Source organism: Eschscholzia californica, unplaced genomic scaffold (assembly GCF_041429995.1).
Source record: "Eschscholzia californica isolate CP2 unplaced genomic scaffold, dmEscCali1.0.p SCAF_3, whole genome shotgun sequence".
NCBI classification, from domain to species: Eukaryota; Viridiplantae; Streptophyta; class Magnoliopsida; order Ranunculales; family Papaveraceae; genus Eschscholzia; species Eschscholzia californica.
The window spans coordinates 10,188,176-10,199,560 of NW_028238420.1; the positions used below are offsets into that span (position 1 = coordinate 10,188,176).

Here is an 11,385-nt window from a genome sequence, read left to right on the forward strand (position 1 = left end):
TTTCAGAGGTCTTTGCAATGTTCATTTATAAATGAACCTAAAACTAGGACCAGTGCAACCACAAATATCGTATTCGAAATTTCCAATTACTTTCATTCGTCGATGATATCAAGCTCCTAAAGCAAATCAACCACTGCATCAAGGCCAAACTTAAAATCAAGTAGTAATCTATGTTTATATTACAGAATCCTTATTTTTATAGTTAGTAAAAGGATGTGATATTACATTAAGACGATATAGGAGTTTCTTGGTTGGTTGCTAGTTCCTGAATTACCTTTTCATTAGTTAACTTGTCCAGTACATCCTTAAACTAACTATGGTGTAACATTCATTACTTTGTGCTAAATTTTTAAGATCATGTTGCAACTGCAACCCAGAGGGATACCACAATAAAATATCAAGGTAATCTCAAGCAAAAACAGAAAAGGAGAAGAAACATTCCCTCGACATATACTTATACGATTATTAACTCACGTGCCTTAAGTATGGACTTCGATCATCATCAAGGATGACTTTATTACTGATATCAGATCCTGGATCATATTAGGAATGGAAGAGAATAGGAGCTGTTTTCTTTTCTTACTGTGGGTGAGCTACAATGACAGATTGAATAGCTGCAATGTGCCTAAACTTGTGAGTTTGAAATTCTGCCCGTTCGAGCGAAATTCCCCAATCTTCTTCAGACCTTCTCTTCGACCCATATTCACCAACCGGTTGGAAGTTCATGTTTAGATTCTTCTTTAGAATACCTCATTTGCCCTATCCATTTTTAGGTGGAGCTCTTGATTTCAAATCTTATTGACTCCAATATTTCTTATGACATAAAACCAAAATTGTTTAATCCATGCTTTCAGTATCATGTATTCCTTGGGAGAAAATGAAAATCAACTCTTCTTTATATATCAACATTCATGTTGAAATGCGGAAAAAGAACGACTAATTGAATCAATCAATGAATTTGTGTAAGTATTTGATGTTAACAAACCCCAAAAGCGGCAAAAACAGTCTCTAGCAACTCAAGTTCTAAGAACAAGAAAAAACAGTCCCTAGCTTCCAGCACTAGTTGTACTAGTCCGAAGCAAGCTCATTACTAATGGACCGGCATATATCTAGCTCATTTTACGACCATTATTCAAGTATATTACTCGGCTTCCATGTTATCAACCCTCATTGGCATGAGAGAGAAACTGCATCTGGCGCAGAGAAACAGAGGAGGCACCTTCTCAGCATCGACCAGTCCAGCACACCTCGTATGCTGCCAAACCTCACACACATCACAAGCCAACATTCTCTCTCCGTCGTCGTCCTTAGCTCCACAACTGCAATCCACTGTCCAACTATCAGCCCCACCTTCGATCTTCAACTCATTCCCTACATCAACTCCATTGCCCAACACCCATACGTCTGCACCTGACTCAACTGCCCCTAATAACACTTCTTCATCCTTCATCTCATTCATCCCTTCCACTTCTCTGACTACGAACTTCTCCATTATGCAGTATGTATCTCTCATGGCAACCTCAACTTCCATCTTCAAGTCACCAACTGTGGCGTGAATCGGTAACACCACTACCTCACCCGGTGCTGATGTATACGACCGAGTTAACTCACTTTCCAATTCAATGCTACTAGGCATCACACGGCAGAAAAACCTCAGCAAATCATTCTCTCCATCCCGATGTGGCCATTCCTTCACAAAATGCTTACTATCCAAAACTGTACGAGTTGCAAACCCGTTTAACTCGTTCAGAAAATTGTACGTATCCCCTTGAAGAAGAACTTCATTATAGAGATATAGAGCATCTAGGTAGACATCTAAACCTGCAGATGTGGTTTCAGTAAAACTTTCACACGAACCCGTTTCAGCCTTGTCCAGCTTTGGTATATCATTTCCGTCGATTTCCTGGATCTTGAATTCTAATATTCGTGTTGTCGGATTAACTGCTCGAAAAACGACATGATTACCAACTATCAAATTGTTAATGGATTTCAGAACAAAATCTATTAACCCAGTATCACCAATATGAAGTCTTGCTGCATCTCTTAATTCTTGACGACACATCCCACCTTTGTTTTCTTTTAATGCATCGACAATTACCTTCGCTGCATATTCTAACCTTCTAACCGGCCATTTACTTCCCATTTCTACAGCAAAAGATCCAAACTTTCTATACTTAATTGGGTTGTTTTTGTTGGTGATATCCTTAAATGGGGTTCTTTGTTGATGAACTCTGACTGGTTTAGATACCGGAAGAGGAGTACGAGTAGGAAGAGGAGTTAGTGATGAAGGGGCTTTGTGTGTAATAAGCATGAAAAGAAGAAGATCTTTAATGGTGATCAATTGGGTTTCACTCATTGCTCTGTAAAATCTAATAATGTTCTTGATATGATTATATTCTTTACCTGTTTTACGGAAATCACGAACAATGTCATCAAGATTGGTTGAGCTTAGAATCTCTATTGATCTTATGTATTTATGTTGGGTGATACCAAAGCTTCCATGGAAGAATTTGTATCCCCATCTACCAAACCATGGATGCCCATAAGCTACTCCATAAAGAAGACGAAGATTCATTGATCTCTTCCTCGATACGTCTTCAACTGAAACTTTCCTGAAACAAATAAAATACCCAGAAATTGAACTCCTTCGAGTGACAGCAGAAAGGTTGAAGAAGACACCTTTTTGACCCACTGAGTTTTACTTGCTTAAGGGTAGTAGGGTGTTGATTCAACTCACTGTTACTACATTGTTGTTTTAACTCAATTTGTTTTTGGGTATATAATTAAACAAATCAAAGTTACAGTTAGAATGGTGCACGAATGCTTATAACAGCACGAGAAGCTTGGTTTAACGGTCGACCACAAGACTCAAAAAACCCTTCTAGCTATCTTTAATTTTTCTATTGTTGTTTAGTCGTATTTAGATAAATTTAAATTTTTAATCAATTGGCAGTATGTCATCAATGTTGTTCAATCGAATTATTTAAGTAAATTGAGAAATTAAAAATTCAAATTTTAGGGTCGCAACAGAAGCTGAGGTTAGAGCTGAATTTTAGTAGCTAGGCTGAGGCTGTAAAATTTGGGTGAAAAAGTGGATTTTAGGGCCTGAGAAAGGCTGTTGTTAGACTTGCTCTAACGAAGTATATGGTTGTTGGGGATATTTTGGTCAAAGTACCTATTTGTACCCCCGATTTTGATCGAGGCCTAGATTGTTTTTGTGGGGGACATAGTACTGAATACTATACCTTCCAGGGACTAAAACAGAAAATATAGAAATGACAGTCAGTGACCCTGGACTCTGGAGACACAAAGTTCAACGTCGTCCCGGCACGTGGTATTTCGGTCCAAAGTCAGCCATAATTTTCTGCTCCTATTTTTACTTGGGTTCAGACCGTTTGCAGAAGAAGAACGTCCTAGAATTTCAACAGAAAAAAAGAACGTCCTAGAAGAGAGAGAGTCGAGCATAAATAGATCGAAACCAGAAATTTGTACCTGAAATCGAAAAGCATGGAATCATCATCATACGAGAAATTCGAAATCAGAAAGAGAAACCCTAATCCAGAAACCTCAGTTCTCTTAGTAATAGATATGCAAAACTACTTCTCTTCAATAGCAAAACCAATCATGTCAAATATCAAAACCACCATTGACATCTGCAGAAAAGCTTCAATTCCTGTAATTTTCACTCGTCATTCTCATAAATCCCCATCTGATTACGGTATGCTAGGAGAATGGTGGAACAATAATCTGATTATGGATGGAACCCTAGAAGCAGAGTTAATGGTGGAGATAGGAAAACAAGAAGAAGAAAAAGTAGTGGAGAAGAATACTTATAGTGCTTTTCAAGGGACAGGATTGGAAGAGTATTTGGTTGAGAAGGGGATTAAAGAGGTTATAATTACAGGTGTTATGACAAATTTGTGTTGTGAAACTACTGCTAGGGAAGCATTTGTGAGGAATTTTAGGGTTTTTTTCTCTACAGATGCAACTTCAACTTCTGATTTTGAGTTACATGAATCTAGTATCAAGAATATGGCTTATGGGTTTGCTTATTTGGTTAATTGTAAACGACTTGAAACTGCTTTTCTTAACAAATAGTAGTAGTAGTACCCTTTCCCTGTCTCTCTCTCTAGGTTTCTTTACTTTTTCTCTCTCAAGTTTGTGCCTGGTTGTTGTATAAGTTCATTGCACACTCTTTGTAAAAATCATGGACACAAAATTACTCAGCAAATCAATGAACAATGTTTACATTCTCTCTCTCTCTCTATAAAAACATCTCAAATACAGAGTTACATTCTCAATGAACAATGTTTACATTCTATTTTCCGGGGAGAGCAGAAGGCTTTCCGAGTTCTTTCCGCAGCTGCGTCAAGCAGACATGGGCATAACCTAAACGGAAAAAATACATACCTTTCTTTACTTACTCTTCGTCATCATCTACGATTTCCATATTGATCCTAGTTGCCTCTCCTGTGTGCTTTTTCTTTATACATTTCTCTTGTTCACTTGGGTGTACTTGTGCTCTATTTTGTCTGAGCTTTCCCAAATCCAGGCACAGTAAGAGCATTTCCTTGCGTAAAATGTACAACAATTGAATCAGACAGAACGAAAAGGAGCTAACTACTAATCAAGAGCTGCTTTATTCCTTCTAGCACTTGAAGGTTTCGGTAAGCCATCAAAGATTGGCCTACTAATAGATGTAGCTGAAAGAGTCTGGAAGTCTGGTTTCAAACTCCATCTTGAAGTTGGCCAAATGGAAGAAGACCCATTCTTTTCTTGATCTTGTAAATTTGATGTGCTTGATGATTTTCTAACCATACCAACAAACCCATCAGCCATAAGAGAGTCTCCTAGTCCTACAGGAATAGGGTTCAACCAACTTATGTCTGCATCATTTTGGCTTACAGATTTAGGCTTTGGAACTGGGCTCCTTTCAGATCCGCCACTATTTTTTTCAGGAGTGCGAAAACCTATCTCAGAATCAGCTTTCTGACGCCTTCGTACAGATTTTTCATTTGATTTTTCAGCCTCATTGGAATCTGCAACTGCCATATCCATGGCTAGTTCACCATTTTTGGGCAAAAAACAATTCTTTAAGCTTCTAAATTCATGCCGGTCTGGTAATGTCTCGGTTAGAGGTAATTGTTTCGGTATATCTCCTAAGATGTCAGCTCTACCTGTTTTATAGATTGTCATCTCAGTGCCTTGTTCTGTACTGTTCCCATTTGGAGTTTTGTTACAATAGTAGCTCTGCAAACTGCTCATGGCAGGAGAAATTTTCCGGTGCTGGGAACCAAGCCCGAGAGATTCTAGTGACTTCAATACCTCACTACGAGATCGCCTGGGTGGAATCTGTGCAACGGTTCTTTCTCTGCAACAAGATTGATCAGTTATGGCGCCTTCATATGGACTGGAATTCATTCTGAAGGCCAAATACCAGGAACCAATAAAAAATTGCAGTCCAAAAGTTCAGGAGATTGAAATTAGACAATCTCTTTTAGCTTTTGCAAAATTAAGAGTTTAATGTTGTTCCACAAAATGATTATTGAGAGGTTTATTGCATCAGAGTTAGAGTTCTAATTTTACATGAGAGAAGATTTTAGGTTGTACGATACTAATTCGTGAAGCAAGTTCAACCGAGGTCCTCAAGATACATGTTGCTCAAAAAAATCATCATATAGTAAAGTACTTTGATCATGGGATCAGATAGTGTCAAGGATGGTGAAGGAGCGCAAGACGACACTAAAACAAACTCAATGACCAGTACAATACTGAAAAAATAGAGTATTGCTTACCCAAGAGTAGCTGGACCATCCGACAGATTGGAAGTTGGGGGATGCCTTCCAGGTAAAGGAATCCGCAGTGTCTTGAGAGCAAACATTTGAAGATCGGTGACCAACCCATTCATCCTTTTAATGTCCACAACCTAATAAGTTACATAAGTTTGCATTTCAATTAAGATAAACTCATCATCTCAGAATCCTACAAGAAAACACGGATACAATTTTCTGCGCGTAGACACAATGTCATTTATATAATATGAATGAAGAATCAACACATAATTTTATATATGTGACATGCTTTTCTACTAATGCTGCAGATGTTTTTCTTGCTCCCTGTTGAAGGAATTACGCATGCTTAGCTTATCCAAAGAGGAACTAATACCCCTACTAACGTGGAAAATTTTTATGATGCACAATATCGATGTGTCTTAGATTGAAACCTCATAGATACTGAACCATATATTACTCATGGACAATGATGATTTCACTTCATATCTGGTCTAGAAAGCCTTCAGGAACACCAAACCTCCACTCTTGAGGATAATTCATGCCGAAAATGTTTATCAATGGGGTAAGGGTGCCCCTATAGGTGCCCCGCCTTTTTTGCTATTGGCCGGCCCCTCTCTTGGCACTTCCCGTGGGCCTCGGGCTGGCCAGAGTCTGTGCTGGACCTCAGACTACCCAGTCCGTGGGGGTGCTAAGAGTGAGGGCGAGCCAAGAGCAATTTGGTGGAGCACCTATACACCCATGGAGTCAAACCTGTGTCAGTCAGGCTTCTGACGGAGGCTTCAATGGTTATTTACTTTTTATTGACTTCGATTCTTTGAAGTGCTCGAAATGCTTTTTTCTTACTAAAATCGTACTCAGAAGCTGACTTAGCATTACGTCTTCTAGATACACTTGGACTACTGTTTGAAGATCCCAGTAGTCCAAAATCACTATTCTGAGTGAGAATGAGTACTAAGTAATTGTAGCACTTCACTAGGAGCAAATGAGTGCCCTAGTTTAGAAGCCTTGTACTATAGTCAAATACCATCCAGACTAATGGACTATTACAACTAATTAATGACCTAATGAGATAAGTTTAAGCAATCAACAACTAATACTATTTCCAAACGAGAAGATCACAGCAGAATAGTTCAAGAGAAAGAAAAAAGAGATGAATTTAACCTCAACGCCGTATTTGATGGCAACACCAGCAAGAGTGTCCAATTTAGATACATGATGTTCAATGTAGTTGCCAGCGCCACCGTTAGTAGCCGAATTGGAAGAAGAAGAAGACATCATCTTTGATAGTGAACAAGATTATCTCAAACTAAAGCATTCTCTAACCCTAATTCTTCCACCATCCTTGAATAACTAAATGTTCAAGCTGAGTTTAAGTTCCGAATCCACGAATTACAGCAAGAAAAATAAGCGAAAACTGAAATTGATAAATGAAAAAAGTTTGAAATGCCCTAGATTTGATATAAGAATAATAGGATGATGACTGGATCTAGAATGGGGCAAGTGGGTTATTGTATTTTCTTTTCTGGCACTGTGTCGGTGGCGGACTTTGGCCTGAAACCTAGCTAGCTTAATTCCAACCAAAACAAGTGCTGGAGAGAGAAAGAGAAGAGTGTGAGACTGACTACCTAAAACACCGGAATATACGTGTTGACAGTGCCAGTTCTATTCTCTTTATCAGTACTACATTTTCCCTATCTCTTTTTTTTTTTTTTTGATGAAGATTTTCCCTATCTCTTTGACTGTGTGAAATTCTAAGAACCCACAAATATTTAGGGAGGGGCTAGCTAAAATGTTGCAAGTCCTAAAATTACTCCCCCAATTTGTATTAAATCTAGAGGCCTATTACCTAAAGTAATTAGGGCGGGTATTTAATCCAAGGAATGAAACTTCGAAAAAAAATTCGATTTTTCACGCTACCGAAGTGAAAATACACCTGCATGTTTTTCGTGTCAGATTTCGACCGAAATATAACCGAAATTTCGAAAATTGAAAAAAAACTCAAAAACCCGAGTGGGTCTACTATTCCCTTTAAAGAAAAGCAGAAATTATTGAGGGAACAACAGCCAAGAGATAAGATTCGAATTTATATTGTCGGTGTTAAGGATTGAGTTCTATTTATAAAGAAACTAACAGATTAGCAAGTGCAACTCATACCTTAGTTTTTTCTTCTTCATCTTCTCTAGTTTTTACTTGTTCTTGATTTCTTCATGTAGTTCTTCATTTGATTGTTTGGAGGAAAATCTAGAGAGAGAAGAAAAAGGTTTGGTTGAAGAAAATCTAGAGAGAGAGAGGAAAGAGGTTCGGTTGAAGCTCAATCTAGAGAGAGGAGTCGTTTAAACAGAAGAAATAGGAAGAAGACGATAGAAATTGGGATTTAAGGGATCTGATTTTTTACTATTGAACAGGTATATCAAAATTGATGTTTGATTTATTTTGACCCCTTGATTTTACTTTTATTTTAGTTTACTCCCTGAAATAACTGATATTATTGTAGAGTAGTCCTTAAATTAACACTTTATTGCAGATTAACCTTATTATTGCAAATTTCCCCTCTAACTAACCGACTATATTACATATTAGCCCTCTAACTAACATAATCTATTGCCAATTAGCCCTATTATTGACATTTTTATTATTTCTTTCTTAAGAATGTCACGTAAAGGAAGATCAGACGACATAGGATGGCAGCATGGGTCGCAAGTAGACAACGACCGACAAAAATCTCAGTGCATTTATTGCGCTAAAGTTATTAGATCCGGAGGGGTCACTCGTTTGAAACAACATCTAGCTGCCGGTTTTGGTAATGTCGCTCAATGCCCGATATGTCCAAAAGAAGTTAGACTTCAAATGAATAGGATTCTAAAACACGGTATTGAAGAGAAAAATAAGAGAGATAGAATAAATTTTGAGTTTCGAGAGTCTGTTATGGACCTTCCAGAAAGACAAAATGAAACAGTTGATCTTGACAACGACGATGACGATATCGAGAATCAACAGTACAGGGAAGCAGTTAAAAGGCCATTGCACGATAGTCGCAGTGGTAACCAAAGACGTTCATTTAGTCAATCCACTTACGATGTAGGAGGTGGCTCTAATGTCAACATGGGTTCAACGTCACGACAACGGGGTTTCGCAAGAATACAGAGTGTTAGACAACCATCTACTTACAATCCATGAGATGAGTTACCAATCGACCCACATTCATTGAAACCTCAAGGTGGAAGACAAAAAAGGATAAAAGAGGCATTTGGGTTCGGGAATATTAGAAAGAAGATGGGAAAAGCAATTTTGAAGTTCATACATTTTAACGGAATTCCACCACATGTTGCTAACAATGTTTATTACGATAACATGGTTGATGATATTGCTAGAGTTGGACCAGGTGTAAAGCCTCCTACTGCATATGAGTTGAGGGGACCCTTTCTCGATGACGAGGTTGAAGAATTAAATGGGTATATGGATGGTCTAAAGAAGAATTGGAAGACGTATGGTGTCACCATCATGTGTGATGGGTGGACAGGACCAACTCGATTGTCTATCATTATCACGGTTTATTGTGATGGAAAATCGATGTTCCACAAATCCATCGATACATCAAAAGACAAAAAAGATTCGGATTACATCTAAAAACTTATGGAAGAAGTTGTACGGTCCGTAAGAGAACAGAATGTCGTGCAAATTGTGACTGATAACGGAAGCAATTACGTTATGGTCGGCAGAAGGTTAATGCGGCGTTACAACCTTTTTCGGACACCATGTGCAGCTCATTCCATCGATCTAATTCTAAAGGATATCAGAGAGACGAAGACGGTACAAAAAGTTGTGCAACGTGCAAGACAAATAAAAAAATTTATATATAACCATTCGATAATCCTTGCATTGATGAGAGATAAGTGTGGAGGCGATATAATTCGTCCAGGGCTAACACGATTTGCCACGAATTATATTGCTTTGGAGTCTCTCCAACAAAAAAAACATTCTTTAAAAGAAATGGTTGCTTCTTCACAATGGCGTGCTTTTGAGGGTGTTAATAGTTCAGAAGAAAGAGTAATAGAAGGACTAATAAAAAAACACACATTTTGAGATTCGGTGCATATTGTTGTCAATATACTAGAGCCAATCCCAAAAGTCCTTCGAATGGTAGATGGCGACAAAAAGTCTATTATGGAATACATCTACTATGCTATGGAACTAATGAAAACTCAAGTTGAAAAAGATGCTCGTTCTCCTAGGGGGTATCTGAAGATCATTGACGACCGATGGACAAAGCATCTCACACACCCTCTCCATCTAGCTGGTAATTATGCGTTCTTCTCATTTTTTTAAGTATTAATTACTTCACTTAATGTTTAATGAAATTTATTTAACTGAAATGTAGCCTATTACCTTAACCCAAGCTACCAATACGAACATGGTCTTTCGATTCGAGGGGATCAGTTAAACGCTGTTGAGGAAATGGTAGAAAACTGGTACTACCAGAAGAACAAGCAACTTCTCTACTAGAGGTTAGTGCACATATATTTTGAAATGTTTTTAACATGAGGGAAAGAAGTATTCATTTTGTTTGAGTCATTAAATTACAGCTAAAGACTTTTAGAGAAGCATCGGGTTCCTTCGGTAAGACAACTGCAATAAATGGAAGAAAAATAACTCAGCTAGGTAAAATATTTGTAGTGAGTGGAACAAACATCTACAATTCATTATAATTCAATTAATCAAACCTAAATAAGTATGTCTGTTTGCAGCTGAGTGGTGGCTCTTGTATGAAAATGATGCTCCAAACTTAAGATCAATTGCTATAAAGGTTTTAGCTCAGACCGCATCTTCATCCGGATGCGAAAGAAATTGGAGCACGTTTGGACTTATACAAAGCCAAAGAAGAAATCGTCTTGGCCATGAACGACTTGAAAAACATGTGTTTGTGCATTACGACATGCGACTAAGACTTAAGCACCAAAAAGAAGATTACCAAGATTCAGGTCCTATAGACCTAACAGATATATTCTGTGAAGAAGGTGAAGAAAACCCCTTATATGAATGGGTTAGAGAAGTGGGAGAACCTGAAATGGATGAGCCAAACAATAGACCAAGCTCTCAAATTTCTTCTACACTAGGGTTAAATACTGATTCCTACACGAGCAACTCACATGCTGAAATGTTAATCGTTTGATGGACACAAGTTCGTCAAGTACTAATTCACCTTCTAGGTCGTCAGGAGATAGTGAAAACGGGGATGGTAGACAGAATAATGAGAGTAATGATGTTGAGGAAGATAGTAACGAGAGAAATGAAGGATATGTCCCTCTCACGGAGGAACACAACTTTGATCATGCAACGCAAGATCATGATCACGGAGTCCCACCGAGACCAGCTGAACCTGTATCATATTCTCCGAAGGAAAAACCAGTTGACTGGTATGAATGTCGCAGATACTTCTTGGGGCAATAATGTTGACGATGTTACAGATACTTTTAGTAGTATGGGTATCGACAATAGCTCTTATGGTTACGATAGTTCATCTGCATCAGTTAGATATAACTACCCAAGTCATATTTCTTAGAACACTAGTGAAGATGAACGCCCATCAATGTTT

At 38.1% G+C, this 11,385-nt stretch overlaps 2 protein-coding genes and 1 pseudogene across 3 annotated transcripts; 1 reads left to right on the top strand and 2 right to left on the bottom strand.

The window, feature by feature from the left end:
* Positions 1-251: 251 nt before the first annotated feature.
* LOC147548295 (PHD finger protein MALE MEIOCYTE DEATH 1-like) lies at positions 252-4,285 on the bottom strand. 2 transcript variants are annotated; one of them, XM_086669974.1, is made up of 3 exons: positions 3,493-3,799; positions 2,404-2,612; positions 252-2,235 (listed from the first exon to the last, which is right to left on the bottom strand). In XM_086669974.1, exons 1-3 carry the CDS (start codon positions 3,507-3,509, stop codon positions 1,142-1,144), a joined length of 1,320 nt encoding a protein of 439 aa, XP_086526100.1. In that variant the 5' UTR covers positions 3,510-3,799; the 3' UTR covers positions 252-1,141. The 2 variants fall into 2 exon arrangements, with proteins under 2 accessions (XP_086526100.1, XP_086526099.1); XM_086669973.1 differs by having other exon boundaries at positions 252-2,612; positions 3,493-4,285.
* On the bottom strand, positions 4,196-7,563 carry LOC147548296 (uncharacterized). The gene is made up of 3 exons (XM_086669975.1): positions 6,954-7,563; positions 5,796-5,926; positions 4,196-5,371 (listed from the first exon to the last, which is right to left on the bottom strand). The coding sequence occupies exons 1-3, from the start codon at positions 7,068-7,070 to the stop codon at positions 4,624-4,626; spliced, it is 996 nt and encodes a 331-aa protein (XP_086526101.1). The 5' UTR covers positions 7,071-7,563; the 3' UTR covers positions 4,196-4,623.
* Positions 7,564-8,441: 878 nt separating this feature from the next.
* Positions 8,442-10,962, top strand: LOC147548297 (uncharacterized; annotated as a pseudogene).
* Positions 10,963-11,385: the final 423 nt, after the last annotated feature.

Excerpts from the sequence above, each read along its gene's own strand:
- LOC147548296 (XM_086669975.1), bottom strand. The coding sequence starts at position 7,070 with ATGATGTCTTCTTCTTCTTCCAATTCGGCTACTAACGGTGGCGCTGGC. Across the intron at positions 5,927-6,953 it reads CCATCAAATACGGCGTTGAG|GTTGTGGACATTAAAAGGAT; the intron begins GTTAAATTCATC and ends GTAACTTATTAG. Across the intron at positions 5,372-5,795 it reads GATGGTCCAGCTACTCTTGG|AGAAAGAACCGTTGCACAGA; the intron begins GTAAGCAATACT and ends ATCTTGTTGCAG.